The following is a 19,930-nucleotide window of genomic DNA, read 5'->3' on the forward strand; positions in this document are numbered from 1 at the left end:
AATTAATAAATGCAAAAATGAAAATAAAAACAAACTCTAATAATATTTAAAACAAAACAAGAAGGATCCAGAAAGTAAAAAATGGATGACTGGTGAGTTCCAGACTGAATGGTAAAATCAAGGCCTCTCCTCTCAAACATTGCTGAAGATGTTTGAGTGTCTCTATATTCAGGGTCTGCTTATTAATCAATAAGCATAAACCATAAATTAACAAATCCCAAACGACAAATATTATATTTCCTTATAAAGTGGGGGGAAAAAGACCTAAACCAAAATCTGAAAGAAATCAGGAGCCTACAGGGAAATGTGTACAGTAGGTGACTAAGCAGGTACATGGATATTAGAAATTACCTAGAAATCAAGCAAAGTTATGGACACGAATTTAGAAAATTAAGCCAAAAACAAATGCATGCAATTCAGAGTGACAAATGTCCAGAGGGGAGTTCAAGCTACCTAAAAATCTAAGGTTTCTGCCACACATTAAAAACCATGGTATTAGTGGCTGATAGAGTTGGAGAGATGGACAATTCTAACAAGGATGGAAAAGCAGTGTGTGTGTGTGTGTGTGTGTGTGTGTGAGTGTGTTATACACACATTCACATAGTGTTAGAAACAACAATTCCACTTCTGAAACATCATCTTAGAGACATAAATTCATAGGATGATCAACAAGGAAACGAGTCAGTTATGGTGGATTAATAGATACCCCAGAACATTATGTTATTGATTATATGCACATATGTATTTACTGGTATGAGATCGTATTCAAGACATAACATGAAGGGGCTTAAGAAGGTTACAAGAGTGCTCATAATATGGTCACTATTCTTTTTTAGAATATACAGTCATATGCCCATGACGATGTCTAGTCAACAATGGGCTGCAGATACAATGATGGCCCTACAGGATGGCATCACCCACAGCAGCAGAGTAATCTTAGTTTGTTCAAGCATGCTCCAGGAAGCTCACACAACCAAGATATCACCTAAGAGACTGGGGATACCCGCTAACAGACTGCGTCTAAGTATTTACTGTGGCTCCTTGTGGAGACAATCACTAAACTTCCCCCTTTGACTGACCATGGATAAGCCTATCATTTCTCTATGATAGACATTACTTATGCAACTAAAAATAATGGTTAAAAATACATTGAATTCTGTGGGAAAATAAACATGTATTCTAAAAATAATCTCTAAAGTTAGAAAATGAAAGCTACACCCCTTTCTGGACAGAAAGTAGAGTTTCAAACTGCTAGACACCACAGCCTCTCCAAGACAGGAATGGGTCAGAGGAGGTCCCTGAACCCGAGGGGATCCCAAGTCTCTAGCTCTCTCCCCTGAACCTGTTCTCTGCTCTGAGATTCTCAGCTCTGAGCCAAAGCTAATTCCACTGTTTACCGTCATTGTGGAAATAGCATTTGAAATAATCTGCTCTTTACTACTAATAAAAGGGATGATTACAGATCCCTCTAAAACAAATAACCACAAATTACTGCTTTATTCACGTGGCTACTAATTCACTTTTTTAAACAGCCACACACACACACACAAAATACAACAGTGCTTTTTAATCACCCATTATTAAAAAATTACCAATCAGGGTTGATGAATTCTGCCGATGGAGGAAAATGGGAGGGGGGATGATGATTAATTGCTACTCAAGATAAAAAGGCTCCCTCACAGTGACTTGCGGGTCTGGGCTGAGAGAATTTTGCAAGAAACCCAGGCAGTCTCCTGCCAACTGAAAACAAAACAAAACAAAAAGGCCAGCAAAGGGTGGATGGGCAGGCCTGCAGAGTAAGGGGCTTGGAGGACCAAGGGCCAAAAGTCCTTCTCTCTGCCTCTGCTGCCTGTCATCAGTGGGCCAGTACATTATGTTATCACATAGCCACACCTCAAAGGAGGCCGAGCCTGGGCTCCCAAAACTCTACTGACGAAATCTAGGCACAGTCTCTGGTCTAGAGAGCCCTGCTGCACTCATAGAAAGTGGTTGCAGAAGTCTGCATTGATCTGAGAAGTCCAAATCACAGCCAGCAAGATGCAGGTGATGACTAATGGAGACTTGCTCTGACTTTCCCCTCTAGTCTACTGATTGGCTGATGGCTTTCAGAGGCCTGCTGAAGGACAAGCAGTGGCTTCAAGGAAAGGGCCCTCTGTGGCGGTAGCCAGAGCATACATGCAGACCATGCCTGAGCTCCTGGAAGTTGTGTGGCCTCACACCCAGCGGGGAACGCCTGGCTGATGCCTGGGTTACCTGCAGTTCAATTGTGCAGTCTGTGCTGCGGCAGTGAGGCTTGGCAAGGCTACAGGAAGAACCAAGCCCTCTCAGCTCTGTCTTGCACACTAGCAAGCAGTCGAGGAATGGGAAAGCAGAGCTCTGGAGACAAAATGTGTCCTTCCACCCCCAACTTAGCACCTCTAAACCCACACAATCCAGTGCAACCCAAACAGCCTTGCTCCCACCTACAAGCCCATCGCTATTTGCCTACTCTTGAACTTCACCTGGTGTCCTACAAGGTTAGATCCCATGCAGAGCTGCTGGGCAGTTACTATTGGAATCCATTTCCAAGACAGTGTATGTAGAAAGCTCATGTTTTCTGAAGACTGAATGGGCCAGCTGCAAAAGAAAATGACCAGAACCTGAAGGTCCTTTTGGTGAGCCTCTCATCAGGCCATGATTCCTTCAAGCTCATCACAGTCCTCTAAGATGGGGACTTGCTGTGCTCCCAACATGCAGACTGGGGGGTGGGGACCTCAGTAGGGGCTGATTTTGCTTCTTGCATCTTCTCTTGGGTGCTGAAGTTTCAGCTCAGCACTTTGTTTCACCCAACACAAACCAGATACCACTTCCAAGAAGAAGACTGTCTCTCAGGATGGCTAACACCCCAGAAGACACTAGACTATATTGAAGACTTAACAAAAAATAAAAAAAGCAAGTGATGCCACACATATGTCATAAGCTAAGCCCTCCTTCGAGGGCCCCAGACCAGCAGAAGCTGTCCCTCACTTCTCCAGACACCCACTCCCATTACAAAAATCAAAGAGGCAGCATCAGGTGCTCTCTCCCATCTCTGAACTATTTCCCATGACTCCTCTACTTGTAATGCATGGATCTTCTGATCTAGTTGCCAAGGAATTTCAAGGAACCTGCTACATGCCAAAAGGTATCTGCCTCCCAAAGAGCTCAAAGTCAAGTCAGGAAGATGATTGACAAGTTAAAGATTACATTCCAAATGAACCGTTAAGAGTATGATACACACACAGAATTCAGGCTCTGGTAAGCAGGACCGCTATTTGCCTGGCACTATAATATTCCTAAAGTAGAACAGTGTGTGGTCCAATCATCTTATACTGAGTGACTGAACACAAGCATGCCATCTAATGAGTTAGAATACTGGCCCAAAGATCCTGGAGCTACTCTCCATTAAGCTGAGCACTGTGTTGGGGCATTTTTTCTGTGGTAATTTCATCATCATTACAATTCCTGTATCTCCACAGAGCAACCCTCATTATTCCCATTTTGCCAATAAGAAAACTAATATACAGAGAGCCAATCTCAAGATCACTAATAACCCAAGCAAACAGTTCCACTTGATGATAAGTGTTCCTAGTCACTAAGTTCAGGATAGCCAGGGAAAGCTTTCCAGAGAGTGGGCAAAAGTAAAGGGACAGATAGGGGAAAATCAAGGCAGAAGCATGTGTACTGACTGGAAAATATGACCAAGGCAAGGCATCATGTTTCCCAGATTGACTTTGAACTCACTAAGTAGCCAAAGATGACCTTGAACTTCTGATCTTCCTGCTGCTACCTCCAAGTGGATTACAGGTATGTGTCTCCATGGTACTGAGGATCGAACCCAGAACTTCATACATGCTAGACTAATACCCTACCAACTGAGCACTTACCGACTCTTTCCATAGTTGCTGATGTCCTACTTAGAGATGCCAAATTCAAGGCAACGTACTAAGAACCCAAGAGCACACTGAAAGAGGACAACCCTTGCACTGTTCAAGAGACATGAGCCAATCCTCATAAGTTTTTCATTTGGAACAATCCCAGAATGTGAGCTATGTGAGGAGAAGGGTAGTTCTCAAGCCCACCTCTCCTCCAGAAAGAGGGAAGTCACTACTTCCAAAACCATGGGAGTAAGAAATGAGTGTCTAGTAAAACTACTCTACAAAGTACTTTATGACACCATACCCACTGTCCAAACTTCCAACCCTGTGGTGGTTTGAAAGAAAATGCACACACCCCCATTGGGAGTGGAACTATTAGGATGTGTGGCTTTGCTGGAGTAGGTGTGGCCTATTGGGGATGGGATCTGAGGTGTCCTATGCTTCACGCTATACCCAGTGTGGAATACAGTTCACTTTCTGTTTCCTGGAGATCAAGATGTAGAACCCTCAGCACCATGTCTGCCTGCACACTACCATGCCCCACCATGATGACAATGGACTAAAGCTCTGAAACTATGTTATTCCCAATTAAATGTTTTTTCCTTTGTAAAAGTTGCCGTCGTCGTGGTGTCTCTTCACAGCAATAGAAACCCTAACTAACACAAACCCTATTGAGTTATTAGTGAATGAAGGTATTAAGAAGCAAATCCTGGCCCTTTCCCTATGTGTTGGGTTGGGCCTCTCAACATTCTCCATAGGAAGGAGAACCCATCCCACCTCTTCCTCATGGTCCAGGAGTAAACCATTTTAATCTTGGTAATAAATATCGACCGAGCACCAACTGTCTACAAGGCACTGCTATATGTCCTTGGCATGCAAGGGCGATCAATACATTCTATGGGAGACAGATAGGCAAAAATCAAAGAAAGTACAAGCTTTCAAACAGTGGTGAGTACTGTGCAAAAATGAAAAGGATGATGGGCGAGAGTGGGGGGAGGGGCTTACCTGAGCCTGTAAGCCAAGTCATGATTGATGAGAAAGCCATTTGAGAAGACCACATCCTCAACCAGGCAGCAAAAATTGGTGGTCAGCAAGAAAAAAGCCCTAAGTGGAGTTGGGCTGGACCAGTTTGAAGCACAGCAGAGTAAGTAGCAGGAGTTCAGGGTCAAGGAGAAGGGAAATCAAAATGAGCATGTTGAGACAAAGGGTTCAGTCCGGTGAGATGTGGACTTGCAGGTCATTGGAATTCTGGGAATACTGAGTGGGATGAGATGGCATTGGGGATCCTGAAGCAGTAGAGCATTGTGAACTACGTTTTGCTTTAAGAGTTCACTCTGGACTTCATCAGAGCAGATGTAAGCAGGGCCTCAGTTTGTACAGGCTGGTCATCCACACAAGGGCTCCAGCAGCCCTGGCAGATAAGCAGGGCACAGGCCTGCCATTTGTTCCTCTAAAATTGTTCTTTTAATAAGTAAGACCACTTTTTAAAAATCTGTTTTGTCTTTGCCTTTTTTCATTTCCCCCATTAACAAAGGTGAAAAATAAGGTTCCTGTGTCCATGACTCAAAGATCTCCCAACTTAAAACCAAGCCCTAAAGGAAGATCTAAGACTCAGTTTTCATGAAGGTGGCATGAATGCCTTCCCCGTGATATTTACATCCTAGCACCAACCGAACACTCCAAGACCATGACAGACAGCAACCCCTGGTCAGAGTGAGGGAGTCTGACCCTCACTGACCCCTGAGATGTCTAATGCCATCACATACGCCAGATCCCAGAAAGTAATCCAGAAGCCCAAACAGTAAAGAGTGGTCAGCTTGACAACCAGCCACTACATCCCCAATACCAGGAAAACACTATCTCAGCATCCAACATGCCAAAGACAGTCCACGTGAGGCTATATTTGCGGCAATACCATGCCAAAAATCTGGGCTAATCTGACTCTGCTATTCATAAATTCCCCCTCATGTTAAAGCACATGTGTTTGGAAAGGGAAAATGAATCCAAGTCTGGTTTAGACGCTGTTACTTGGAAACCATCTGGAGTCCCTGAAAGCGTGAGAAGCCGCCACATCCCCTGCCCTCAAATGCCCACTGTAACTAGGGCAGTATGCTTCCCAGGAGTTGAGAAGTCCTCTATTCTCCAGGGAAGTCCCCCACCCCCACCCTACCAGGTGCCAGCTCAAGCTCCACTTCCCACCCAAGAAAGGTATTTGGTTTCTCAACAAACCTGGCGGAGAGCTCTCCATGTGTGGAGCTTGCACTTGAATTGCACCCAAGGCTGGGCTCTTTGCTCTCTGATTGCTTTAAACTGAACACCTGAATTCCTTTGACAACCACACAGAAATCCTTCCCCAGGCACAAGGATTCCATGAAAAATCCCCTCTACCTAACAAGCCTGTGTATCGAGAATGTCTGGCTTTGGAAGAGACCCACCAGAATCCTTATGTAACCTTAATAGATGTTGGCACCCCGCAGATCCGCTCCTGGAGACACTGGCCCAGATCTAGTCCATGTTCACCAAGCTGAGAACAGTCTGGGTCCTGCAATTCGTGGGGCCAAGCTGTACTGGACTGAGAGTGTGGAGGAAGACTGTCCCAATCCCCTGCCTGGCTGTGAGCCTCTGAACCTCTCTCATCTTCCAAGGGAGCTGGACCTCGCTTTCTGCATCCTCCCTCCTTCCACTGAAATCAGCCTTGGGACTGAGCCCACAATAGCGCCATGCCACTAGCACCTTCCTCCTCCCCGCCATCCTCTCCCCACCCCCAAACGCTGAAGAAAAGCGGCCAGGAAAGTGATCCAGCATCGCATACAGTCCCAGTCCCTGAAAACAGACACGTCGCGGGAGGGAGGGGGTCCAGCACCAGGCCCAACACTACCCTACCAGCCCTCAACTGGGCACAGGTGGGGGGGGTCCTCCGAAGGCAGACAGAGACTCAGCAGCCACCAGCTTCATCAGAGCAAACACCTGTTTCCAGGAAGAATCACGGTCAGAAGGAGAGGGAGTCCCTGGGAAAGGCAGGGAGGGCAAGGTGAGGGGGCAGTTGGGGAAGCAGGTGAGGAATGCGTCACTCTCTGAGCTGTGCAACCCAAACCTAGACCAGGCGGCGGGAAGCCGGCAGGGGTCGGGTCGAGAGAGGAGAGGTCGCGCGTGCCGGCCCGCGCGAACCCAAGAGAAACACAGGAGCTCCAGGCAGGGCAGCTCCATCACCTGCGCCCGGTAGATGCAGCCCCGCGGGCGTGTCGGCCCCAGGCAGCCAGCGGGTGACCTACCTGCCCACCGTCTGGTTGGCCAGCTGGCGCATGCGGTTAAACTGCTTCTTCATCGTGGCCCCGCTGCCGCGCTAGCCCGGGAGCTGGGGAAGGACAGAGCTGCCCGGAGCCCGCCGCAGGGTTACATGGCTCCCGAGCCCAGCCTCCCGGGCGACGGCAGCAGCGGCGGCACTGCGGAGCCTGGGGAGCCGCCTGGCCCGCGCCCAGCTTCCCGAGAGCACCTCCGCCTACTCTGCCAGCCGCATCCTTTTCTGCGCCACGCCCGGGGCCGTCCTCGGCGCCCGCCGATCCGCCCCGGGCTGCAGCCCCTAGCCCCAGCCGGGCGAGCTAACCGGGGAGTCTCCGCAGGCTGACTGGCCAGCTGGCCGGGTGGTCCCCATACGCCTGTGCGGAATGAGCCGTGCATGCTGGGACTTGTAGTTTCCTGCTCCCACCTTTCCTCTGTCCAAAGTTTACAAGGGCAGCTTTAGTGCAGAGGTGGCAGAAAGCAGTGTTGTCAAGGCATTCAGGTTTTAGCCTTCTACTACAGGAAATATGTTCGTGCTTGGAAGGTGAAACCAAGGTCACAATAGCAAATAGAGTGAGTGTCTCGCTCCTAGTGCATATCAAATGAATGTAAGGCATTTCAGTGCTGAATTCACAGAAGACATTCTGGGGGGGGGTGTGCTCATTAAATTGTATAATGTCACCTTATTGATGTTGAGTTATAGGGTTAAGCTTGGCACAAAGGGCTTTCGAACTAGGCATAGCATGTATCCCAAAATGGCATCCTTAATCTTCTCCAAGCCTAGTAGGTAACCAAAAGCTAATATAGGATGGAATCAGTGACATCTTGTCTACTGGCCCAACCTGAGACAGCTTTCTTGTATGACTTAGATTCCAGCTTGATAGCTGTGCCCATCTCCTTTCCACTGCCAGACGATGAACGGGTGTTGGTTGGGCATCCCACTGTTGCCCGCCATCTTGTTGAAAGGAATTGTGGTGCTAGATTTAGAAAGTGGCAGGTGAGGGGAAAGCAAGATGACTTAACAGGTAAAGGTAAAGGTGCTTGTTATTAAGCCTGGTGACCTGTGTTCAATCTCCAGAACCTACACACACACACACACACACACACACACACACACACACACACACACACAGAGCATATGATCCCAATTAGTTGTTATCATCATGTATCAAATAAAGTCAAGAGTCATTGGACAATAGGGACTTTGGGTCAAATAGTTGTGAGTTCCCATTAGAATTCCACTCACCTAGTAAAGAACTTTAGGGAAATGGCCAGGTGTCTTTCATCTCCAGTCTCCCCGTCTTTATTAGAGAACACTACTCACTAATAGATGGAATGGAAGCATACTGTTTTCCAAGTTTAATTGCATACAAGCTACAATGTAGTCCACTGTGGCAGATACAGTGAAAGTTAGTATAATAGGAAAATCCAGGATAATTCTTATTCTGAAAAATGTAAGAGCATCCATCACCCGAGATAATTTTGCATGTGTTGATTACAGTAGAAAGATGTCCTATATATGGATCTAAGTATCTCACTGGCCAGCTGAACAAAAGATGGTTTGAGGCATGTTTTGGCTGAATGAACATGAAATCTTTAATTAATTGTGAATTCAGCCTCTGCTTATTAGGTCAAGAGTTCTAGCCAATTAACCAGTGAAGGCATTGTTTGCTTTTAACTGAGTGGATATGGCTATAATGTCAACACCATATTTATATAAACAAATTATTTCCATTTTGCATTTTTATAAAAACATGACCATGGTGGTTAATGATGGTTACCAATTTGACAGGATCTCGATTCACTGGAGAAGTAAGTTTCTGGGCATGACTGTGAGAAAGTGTTTAGGTTAGCTGAGGTAAACAGATATGTTAAATGTGTGCAGCACCATTCTATGGGCTGGGATCCCAGACTGAATAAAAAGGAGGGAGTGAGTTGAGCATTATCCTTCATCTCACTCTTCCTCGTGACAGCTGATACGGTGTGACCAGTCGCCTTGGGGTCCTACTATCAAGACTTCTCTACTATTATGGACTGTTCCCACAAAATGTGAGCCTAGATAAACTCTTCTAAGTTGCTTTTGTCAGAGTGTTTCTTCACAACAACAGGAAACGTCACCAATACCGTGATAAGCACAGCTTCGTGTACACAAGTAACAGTGAAGCATAGCAACCATATATGACTTTAAACAGAACTGCTATTTTGTTTGACTTGGTTTGGTCACATTTACAACTGTTGTTATTCAGTACAGTGGCCCCTGGATATGTGTGGTTGTTGAAATTGTTGAAATTTCAATTAAATAAAAGGAGTTTAGTGTCTCAGTCACCCCAGCCACACTTTAGCTGCATCCTTCTGCTTCCTGTCCTAAAGAAAAGACAACACAGAAGAAAAGGGAAAATGAGGTTGAGTCTGTGCTTTTGAGCTTTCAAACCAGACTTCAGAAACATGTGTAAGAAAATGAAGTTTTTAAAGAAAAGAGTTTGAATTTCAAGAGCTGGTGCTTTCATATAGCTTATGAAGACTGTAACACCACGTTGCCTAAATAACTCGAACTCACATGGCACTGGGGTTTTGAAGATGATAGCTCAGGAGAAGAAGCCAAGAAAGAGAAAAGGGAAGTAGATGATGTGCATATAGATTCTATTATTATCCAAAACTAAATATATTAAATACTACCTATCCCTCCAGGAGGGGTTACGATTTATTGAGGTCATGATTAGTCAGGTGATTTTCTGTGGACAAGAAATGCACAGAGAACATCCCCTTCCTCCTTTTCACTACATCAGAAAACCAACCACGAATTAGTTGTGGGGTGTTGTGGACCAGTGACAGCCATATAACTGGAGTAATAATGGCACCTTGATTATTTTTACACCAGAGGTTTGGATTTGTTATTGCCTAATCATTGGGTCTTTGGGGGATGTGTCTGAGAAAGAGGCCTGTGCTGTCTTCCTTCTGTGGTCCATGCTTGGCAATGGCAGCAGTGAAGCTGTCTAGCAGAAGGACAGGAAGTGCCTCCGTCACAGTGTCTCACAGCCCCACAGGTCCCTGCACAAGAGTCATATGTGGGGGGTGGGCAATTCCATGAGGGGCCACAGAAGTCCCATCTCTCCAGCTCCTGCAAAAGCTGAAAGAGCTGGATCTGAAGCAGGTGGGCCCTCATCTATGAGCAGAAAGTCCTGCAGCTCCTGTGTGGAATTGCCTGAAATGTAATTTCTGCACCTAGAAGAAATGTATTTAAAAGTGAAGTTCATTTGCAGGAGAGACAAGGATGGGGGTGGGGGAGAGAATGCTCTATTTCTTGGGTTCTTGACTTTGATCTATGGGAGGAATGTACATCCCTGTACCTGTCAACATTTGGATTGGTCACAGGATTGCTCTGGCCAACAAAATTATGTGGATCTTACTTTCTTCAAAATTTTATTTATGCAAAATAAATTTCCCTAGGAATATGGTAACCAAGTTCACAGCCAGTCGTTGAGTAACAAATTAAATAAAATTTCAGAGTAGTCCCTCAGCAGCTACATACTATATTTTAAATGTTCAAGAACCGCATGTGGTTTTTGAATGATAACTGTCCCCCTCGGGCTTATGTATTCAGACATTTGATCCCAGGTTGATAACCATGTTCGAGAAGGTGACACTTTTAGCAAGTGGAATCTTGCTAGAAGAAGTATGTCCCAAAGGAGTGGACTTTAAGAGTTTATAGCCTTGCCCTGTCCCTGCTTTCTAATCTCTGTGTTCTCTCTGTCTATCTGTGTCTCTGTGTCTCTGTCTCTGTTTCTGTCTCTCTCTGTCTCTCTCTGTCTCTCTCTGTCTCTCTCTGTCTCTGTCTCTGTCTCTGTCTCTCTCTCTCTCTCTCTCTCTCTCTCTCTCTCTCTCTCTCTTTCTCTCTCTCTCTCTTTCTGTGGGGGAATGAGAATGTGTTCAGCCAGCTTCCTGCTCCTGCTGCCCTGACTTCCATGTCTTACCTACCATGATGGATGCTAGTCTACAAGGAGTGTAAATCAAAGTAAACTCTTTTCTACTCTAAGTTTCTCTTGGTCATCGTATTTTATCGTATCAACTATAGCAAAGCAACTATAATATACCACACATGACATGGCTTCTGGCTACAGTATAAGGCAGGGAAAAATGGACCATGTCTATCACTGCAGAAAAATCCACTGAGCAGTGCTTGTCTCAATGATCAGAGGAAGAGGCACAAGCCTCAGGTAGCTGCCAACCATTCTACTAGGACTCTCCACGATGCCCTTCATCACTCTTCAGATGGGAATTTGTAGTTCCAAATCTCTACAATGTAAGGTGTTTTTGTTTTTGTTTTTGGCTTTTTAAGATGGAGTTCCTCTATGTAACAGCTTAGGCTGTCCTGGGATTCACTGTGTAGATCAGGCTAGCCTCTACCTCCTGAGTGCTGGGATTAAAGGTGTATACCACCACCTCCCTGCCAATATAAGTTCTTAAACCAACCAGTTCAGCAAGCCATTTGGAATTTGTACAACTGAAGAACCTATGTGATTTTCTGAGATTCTAACCACCTTTATAACCACAGGTATCAATATTGTGCCACTAAAACAACCTTTTATGTCCCACAGTATTGGGGCAGAGTTGGATTTTGTTTTTTTTTATTTTATAAATTTTACTATAAAATAACATTGCAAATAAATAGAAACACTACACATCCAAATTAATCAGACCCAGTGTACACAACTCTCCTGTACACTGAGAATAGACGTGCAGAATGGAAGCTATGGTTTTCATGTTACATTTTAAGTAATGAATATGTTGTGTGTGCTTATCTACCACCAAGACAAAAAAACTACATGACAGAAATATAACTAGAAAAACAATTATCCTTATATTCTCTTTCATAACGCTTGTCCTCTGTTACCTATGTTCATTCCTCAACCCATATACTGTTACCCATATGTGCATTTATTATTTACATATTCACGTATATACATATAAGTCCATATATTCCTGTAATTTTAACTTCATTCTTCTTTAGAGATGAATATTATTCATATATATGTATATATTTTCCCATAATCCCTTCATCTGTTGATGGACAATAAAGTTGATTCCAGTTTTTTTCTATCCTTAATAAAACTGCTATAAATATGGATGTGCAGATATCTCTATGACAGGGTATGGAGTTCTCTGTGTATATGCTCAGGAGTGAAATAGTTGGGTCATGCTGTAGTTCTAATGAATAAGGGTTCCTTTCTCTCCACATCCTCTCCAACATTTGTTGTAAGCTTTTTTGATGATAGCCATTCTGACTGGAGTGAGGAAGTATCTCAAAGGAGTTTTAATTTACATTTCCTTGATGGATAAGGATATTCTTTTTAAAAAACAGTTATTTCTTAAATGTCAATTGGAAGTTTTAATTCCTTGGTGTTTAGATTCTACAGTTCTTTGTAAATTCTGAATATTTGTCCCTTGTCTGAATTGTAGCTGGTTAGGATTCCCTCCCATTTTGTGATCTGTCTGTCAGCTCTGCTGATTGCTTTCATCACTGCATAAGAACTTTTTCTTTTCACATAGTCCCACCTGTTGGGTGCTGCAAACCAAGCTTGGATCCTCTGCAAAACCAACAGGTACTCTTAACTACTGAGCTATCTCCCTGGTGCCTTGAAGGTAGCTTCTGAATATTATGCCTGAATGCTCCCTCCTCATGACATGGCAGGTTGCACTATCAACTTCAGTGTTTCATTTTGTTCTTGTTTCTGTTTTTGTGTCAGGCTCTCACTGTGTAGTATTGGCTGGCCTAGACCTTGCTAATGTAGACCAGGCTGGCCTTGAGCTCCCAGTGATCTGCCTGCCTCTGCCTCCTAAGTGCTGGGACTAAAGTTGTGCTACCATGCCTGGCCTCTCAATTCCACTTTTTCCTTTGGATATGTAGCTTTGCCATAGCCTAAGTATAGGCATGGCTGCCGGGAGACTGGTGTGGCCTAGAGAAAATGGATTGAAGTGAACTATACTGCTTTCCATTAAAGCTTCAGAGACTTCATACATTTTTTCCATGTCTGTTTTTCTAAGTTTTCCATCACCACAAGAACCCATAGGTAGCTCTGAGTCATTCATCTTTATTTCCCCAAGGTTAAAAAAGAGTTTTATTTGTTGATCACCCCAAAAGAAACTTCAGAAAATGGTAGCTCACCGCCAGACAGTTCAGTAATGAGGCATTCTCTATCATCTCTCCTCTCTTCATGTGATGTGATCACAGCCACAAATCATCAGAGAATTGAGATGTGAATACTGGGAGATACCTGCACAGTCTGGCTCACACCTCAGAGTCCATCTCCCTCCTTGGCAGACAAAGGAAGCCTCCTTGATGCTCAAATTCAATAGACAATTATCACATTTCTTTTTGTAACAAAATACCTAAAGAACTCCCTCAGATATATACTTTAAATGTACAAAAGATTGAAGAGTACATGTGTTACTCTAGGTTCCTGGGTTGTGTACTTAGATGCTTCAGACAGAGTTCAGTTTCGAGTCCCATTGCTCTCCAAAATGGGTAACAGAGGAGTGGATCAATTAGGACAACTTCAAAAGCGATGATCATTCTATGGTGAAGCCAGCTTCTTAAACAGCCGACTTGTTGATCACAAACCTGCAGGAACCCGAAAGTGTCTGAGTCTTAAAGTAGAATATATTTCAAAGAGAGCTGGGCAGCTGATTGTTGAGAAATTTGATGGGGTAGAAAGCTTGTGAAGGCACAGAGTAAAAGATCATAAGAAAAACTGAGCAGTGTTGGTGCACACCTTTAATTCTAGCTGAAAGGAGGCAGAGGCAGGTGGATCTCTATGAGTTCCAGACCAGCATGTTCTACAGAATGAGTCTACTCCAGGACAACCAAGGCTACACGAAGAAACCCTGTCTCAAAATAAAATAAATGAACAAATAAACAAACAAACAAACAAGTAAAAAAGAATCATAAGAAAGTTTTCCAGTCATTTCCATTTAATTATCCAGGAGACATATAAAGAACTCAGTTGTGATCATACCAATGTGTTCCAATGGAATTGCTACAAGGTAGCATGGCATCTTTGGGTCCAGAGCTGAGAGAGCAGTTGTGACCCAACAACCCAACAGACTTAAGCCTGGGGAGTATACTGGAATTTTTTGGCTAAACAGGAGTACTTTGATAAGGACTATAAGAAAATCTGTTTGGCTTCCTCTTCAGTGGTGCTTGGAAGACCCATCACACTATCGCCATCCTTCTAGTCATCTAGGGTGGCAACCTTGTTTTCCATAGTTAGCTGAAGAGAAAGAATTATCTGAGAAGCTCATCAAGGGTCCCTACAATGGTGAAGAGTATAGGAGGATAGGCAACTTTTATTGTGTTCACACATGAATCACATGGGTCATTGGGGGATGTCCTTTTCACCCTCTCTTCTGGGTCTAACACACCCAGCAGGATGGCAAGGTTCCTGTTCTTATTAACTATGGGAAAGGTAAATTTCACCACCTCTATAAGCTCTGATATTCTTGCTCCAGAAAAGATGGCCCTTGACCCTGTCTGCTAAAAGAGCAACTAGCTTTACATTCCCCTGGGAAAACTCCAGTGCCAGCTTTGTGGCTCTACTAAGCTTTGGGGCGACACTGGGGTCATGTCCCATGAGTAGGAGAGGTGAATGTCCCAGGAGTCTCTCAGAAACATGTGGAAGCTCATGCAACCAAATGTGCTGTTGCCCTTGAGCCAGGGAAACTCTAAAAGAAGGAGAAGTCTGGGCATGGCAGCATCAGTGATGCAGGAGACAATGAGGCACAGCCCTAGTAGCTGTCTCTCACCTTTTTGTCCAGCATGGGCACCTGTACAGCAGGCCTGATACAGATCACAGGATGAATTAAAGCATCAATTATTAATTTGATTTCAGGGATTTTTTTAAAGATTGAAGAAAGTGAATACATCTTTATAAAAATGACAAAAAAATAAATTTGAGACAGAACCCTAGAAAGGAGAGAAGGGATTTAATCACAGATACAAAATAATTTAAAATTACAAAAGAGTGCCCTTGCATTGTCATGTTTCATTATTTTAAAATAAGCTTGCCATTCACTGGAAAAATATGACTAGTTACAGGTGTTTTAAAAATAGGAAGAATGAAGAGAGCAAGGAAACCAAAGAAACAGACTAACTGTCAAAGAATAAGTCTCTCCGAAGCAGACAGGCCCAGATGGCTTCATGGGAGCGCTGATCTAAAGAAGATCCAGATATTTCAATCGTGCTCTCTCAGAGTTTCAAGGAACAGAAAATTCCTCTGCTATTTAAAGCATTCCCAGACACTGAGATAAAATGAAAAGCCTCCTGATGTTGACAATGTGATGCATCCCTGCTGCTGACATTGACCTCACCATGTTCCCACATCTGGGGAAGACAACAGGAGCCCCAAGTCATAAACCATTATCAGTTGCAAAACATAATAATATTATTAATAAAATGTTAGTAAATGAGATCTAACAGTCTATAGATTTAAATATAAGCATGCATACATACTAATGATAACCTTTCTCTCTCTCTCTTGCTCTCTTGCTCTCTCTCTCTCTCTCTCTCTCTCTCTCTCTCTCTCTCTCTCTCTCTCTCCACATTAACCAAGGGACTGGAGAGATGGCTCAGAGGTTAAGAGCACTGACTACTCTCCCAGAGGTCATGAGTTCGATTCCTAGCAACCACATGGTGGCTCACAAACATCTATAATTGAATCTTGTGCTCTCTTCTGGCATGTAGGCAGAACACTGTATATGTAATAAATAAACAAATCTTGAAAAAAGTTAACCAAAGTTAGTCATTTTAACAATCTTCTCTTGTAGAAACTTGACATAAGTTCCAAGTGTAATAAGGCAATTCTGTGTCCTTTATGGAAATTAGAGATTGATCCCTTTCATGACTTGTCCAATCATGGTATAGGTGTCTTGTAGCTGTAATTTTCTTTGGTCTGACAACCAGCTCCCAAATAAAGACATGGAGACTTATTAATTGTGGATGGTTGACCTTAGTTTAGGCTTTTCCCACTAGCTGTTTAAACTTTATTTAATCTGTTTCTAGTCATCTATGTTTTGCTTTGGAAATTTTTACCTTTCTTTCATTCTTACTTCCCTGCTTCTTCTGTGTCTGGCTGGCTAGTCCCCAGCATCTCCTGGTGTCTCTTTTCCTTTCTTCCTGGAGCCTAAATTCCTCCTTCTACTTACTCTCCCTGCCCAGAAATCCTGCCTATACCCCTCCCTCACTTTTGGCCATTCAGCTTTTTATTAGATCAATCAGGTGCCAATTAGGTAGACAAGGTAAAAACAACATATCTTTAAACAAATGAAAGGAATGCAACACACCTTTTCGGAGTTAAGCAACTGCAACACTTCTTTGCATAGTTAAACAAATATTCAGCAACAGTGCCTTCTGAGCGACAAGACTACTGGAAAGATTTTACCTTGCATTGCTTCATTTGGGGTAACTTTTTTTTTTTTTACGAGACAGGGTTTCTCTGTATTGTTTTGGAGGCTGTCGGTCCAGCACAGCCTCAAACTCACAGAGATCCGCCTGCCTCTGCCTCCCAAGTGCTGGGATTAAAGGTGTGTGCCACCACAGCCCGGCCATTTGGAGTAACTTAAACTGAGATCCACAAGTTCTCTGACAAAGAATCTCCTTCAATGTTTCATCCAACAATCTGGACTACCAGACATCAGTACAGACAAATACTCAGTTTAATATAAGAATGTTGAGAATTGACAATGGAGCTGATGATGACAATGATGAAGCTAGATAATAAACTATGCAGCCAGATGAACTCTTGTCTACATCCTTAAAGAAATCATTAAAGTATGAGGGCTATGCTATATCAATTACTTAATTCAACACTCAGAGGAGTTTGGTGAACAGCCATTCAAGTATCAATTGAATACAAAACTAATATTCCCTTATCTCAAATGCCTATAGTTCTGCATGGTGTCTGTATACATTGGGAATCAAATACTGCCCTACTAATATGTGTAATTTTGTGCTTTCATATGCCAGTTAAAGATGATCTAACATTTAAAAATCTCCATTTGTATATATGCTTACACATACATTATCTAGGCATAATTAATGTGTATGCCTTTTTCATAGGTTCTTCACTTCATCAGAGGGACACAGATCTAGGGAGGACAGTCTCTTGTGAAAGTATTCTGAACAATATAGTGGTGCACTCTGTCTCAGGAAGAAGGAAGAGGAAAAAGAGGAAAACTGTTGTCAGGTGAGAAAGGATCAAACTCCTCATTAAGGTTACTCCTCACATCAGAAAGACCTTCATTTATACCTGTCCACTGAATACTGGGGGTATAAGAATGCAGACATGGGTTCTAGGTTCTTCAAGGTGGCTTGTATTTCAGATCACCTGATTTTGTCTTGAGCAGTCACGGATATGCCTATTTTCCTGGCTTCATGTGGGATTTAGTATTTAATCCCAGGCCACATTGTGTGCTCCAGGTGATGAATTATGCAATATCCTCTATTGGACCTTGTCCTTGGCAGACCCTGGGGAAAGCGACTGTCAGGACCCCTTAACAGTTTGCTACTCTGGTAAAGCTTAGAGCTCTTGAGCCCTTTCCTGGTCTTGGCAGAGTATGTAGAGAACTCAGGTTTAGATTTGACCCCAGAAGACCATGATCTTCCAAGTCCAACACCCATCTTTAGCTCATGCTTCCTTTACAAGGGTCATCATTGCCCTGAGCAGGAGGGAGCCTGTGCTTTTAAAGATCTCCTATGGTGGCTAGCATTATTCCATGGAAAGTTATTAGACTCCTCTGTTCTAAGCTGATACATCGTTTCTTAACTTGAAGGCTGAGCACTCAGGTCTTTACAGAGGGGATTTGACTGAAATAAAGCCCTTAGAGCCAACTCTAAGTTAATATGCCTATGTCTTTATAAATAGGAAATTTCAGCATAGGGATATACAGAAGGAAGACAGTTCAAAGATACAAGGATATGATCATACAAATTTATGAAGATAGACATTAAGAAAGGACCATCCAGAGGACTCAGAGTAAAAAGGTACTTGCTGCCAAGTGTGACAACCTGAGTTCAATACCCATGAAGGAAATAACCAACTCTTAAAGTTTTCCTTTGACTCCTACAAGTATACATATGTGTGTAAGCATACATAAACACACACACACACACACACACACACACACACATACACAATTGATGCAACTGAAAAAAATAAGCCACAGTGAGAGGCTTGGAATAGACTCCTCTCAACTCTTAAAGTAATCAACCTTTTTGATATTTTGAGTGAGAGTGCCGAATCCCAACCACTAGACCACCAGGGAGCGTCCCTTTTTGATATTTTGAGTTCAAACTTCCATAACCAGAAAAAAATCTCTGCTGCTTTAACTGCCCAGTTTGGAGCCTTTTTAAATGGCCGCTCTAACAAGCAAACAGAGCTCCCAACTTTCTCCTCATATCTTTCCAATTTCAATGACAGCAGCCTACCCCCTGGCTATAATTCAATGAGCAGGTCTTACATCTATTGACTGTGGTCCCTTCCTTTATTCTGAAGCCTTTGCATAGGCCGGACCTTCTGCTCACAATATTCTCTTCCCATTTGCTTCCTAACTCTTCTGTAATTATTACCTTGGTCAAATGTTCTCTAAAGCTTTCTTGTTTCTACCAAGACTTTATTAAATATCCTTCTGGTAGCCCAGATTATGTGCTTAGCAGATTATACATCATCCCACATCTACTTGTCTCTGTCCTCTAGACAAAGACAAAGTTTGGAAAGCAGAGTGTAGTGGTTTGAATGAGATATTCTCCAAATAGTCTCTCTAGGTCCTTACTTGGTGTCTGTTTGGAGGGGACTATGGCATGTGGCATGGCTGGTGAAAGCATGCATAGGTGTCCCTGGAATAGGTGTTAAGATTTCAAAATCCACATGGTAAGACTAGTCAGTTGGTTCTTTGGATTTCTGCTTGTGGCAGAGCACTCAGCTCTCAGTAGTTATTCTAGCTGCTTGTTCCTATTACCTATTACCTCTGCTCCACTGGACACTAATGGACTACTACTCTACAACTGTAAGCCAAATAAACCCTCTCTTCTATAAGTTGCCTTGGTCATGATGCTTTATTATAGCCAAAGAAAAGTAACTAAGACATAGGGGTTTTGTAGTAGGACTCTGCCTTGGACTTTTCGTTGCATGGCCCCTTGGAGTAATAGCACTCCATCCCCTCTGTGATCCATGAGATTGAAATGGCTCCACTCTTTGGCTTAGGGGATCTAGGCCATGAAACTGAACTTGTACCTGCTTCTCCAGGCTACAGAAACAAGTTCAGGGACTCATGAGAAACCCAGATGCTGACTGCCAACAGTGAAATTTCTGCTGAAACATTTAGGAATGAGTTCACTTGTGCTAGAATTTTTTACATTTTGCTGATATTAACCATAATCTTGTAATTATACATAGGTTGTGCAATGACCCCAGTGTAAGGGAAGAACAATGTGAGCGAAGGCAGAACTACCCTATAGGCAAAGAGCAGTTCTCATCTGAACCAGGTTTGGAGATATCTCTCTGGTCCAAAGGTCATCAGTAGCATCATAGCTCCTCCATAGGATCACATACTCTCCAACAAGAAAATGAGCAAAGAAAAAACTGTTTGCATCTCGTTAAAATAAACATTTTATTTAAAAATATATGCTTTTTTTTTTTAAAAAAAAGGACACATGCCAACTTTGGTATTTTAGCCATTGCTTCTTCACTCTCCCAGTGAGCCAC

General features: G+C 43.3%; 1 protein-coding gene across 1 annotated transcript in view; it reads right to left on the reverse strand.

The window, feature by feature from the left end:
* The window catches only part of Arhgap44 (Rho GTPase activating protein 44), a 153,500-nt gene extending 145,972 nt beyond the window's left edge, over positions 1-7,528 (reverse strand). The window contains exon 1 of the mRNA XM_005067853.4: positions 7,169-7,528. Within this exon, the coding sequence (XP_005067910.1) occupies positions 7,169-7,221 (53 nt within the window). The 5' untranslated portion in view covers positions 7,222-7,528. The remainder of the gene's footprint in view (positions 1-7,168) is intronic.
* Between the last annotated feature and the right edge of the window lie 12,402 nt (positions 7,529-19,930).

This window comes from Mesocricetus auratus, unplaced genomic scaffold (assembly GCF_017639785.1).
Source record: "Mesocricetus auratus isolate SY011 unplaced genomic scaffold, BCM_Maur_2.0 Super-Scaffold_100007, whole genome shotgun sequence".
NCBI lineage: Eukaryota > Metazoa > Chordata > Mammalia > Rodentia > Cricetidae > Mesocricetus > Mesocricetus auratus.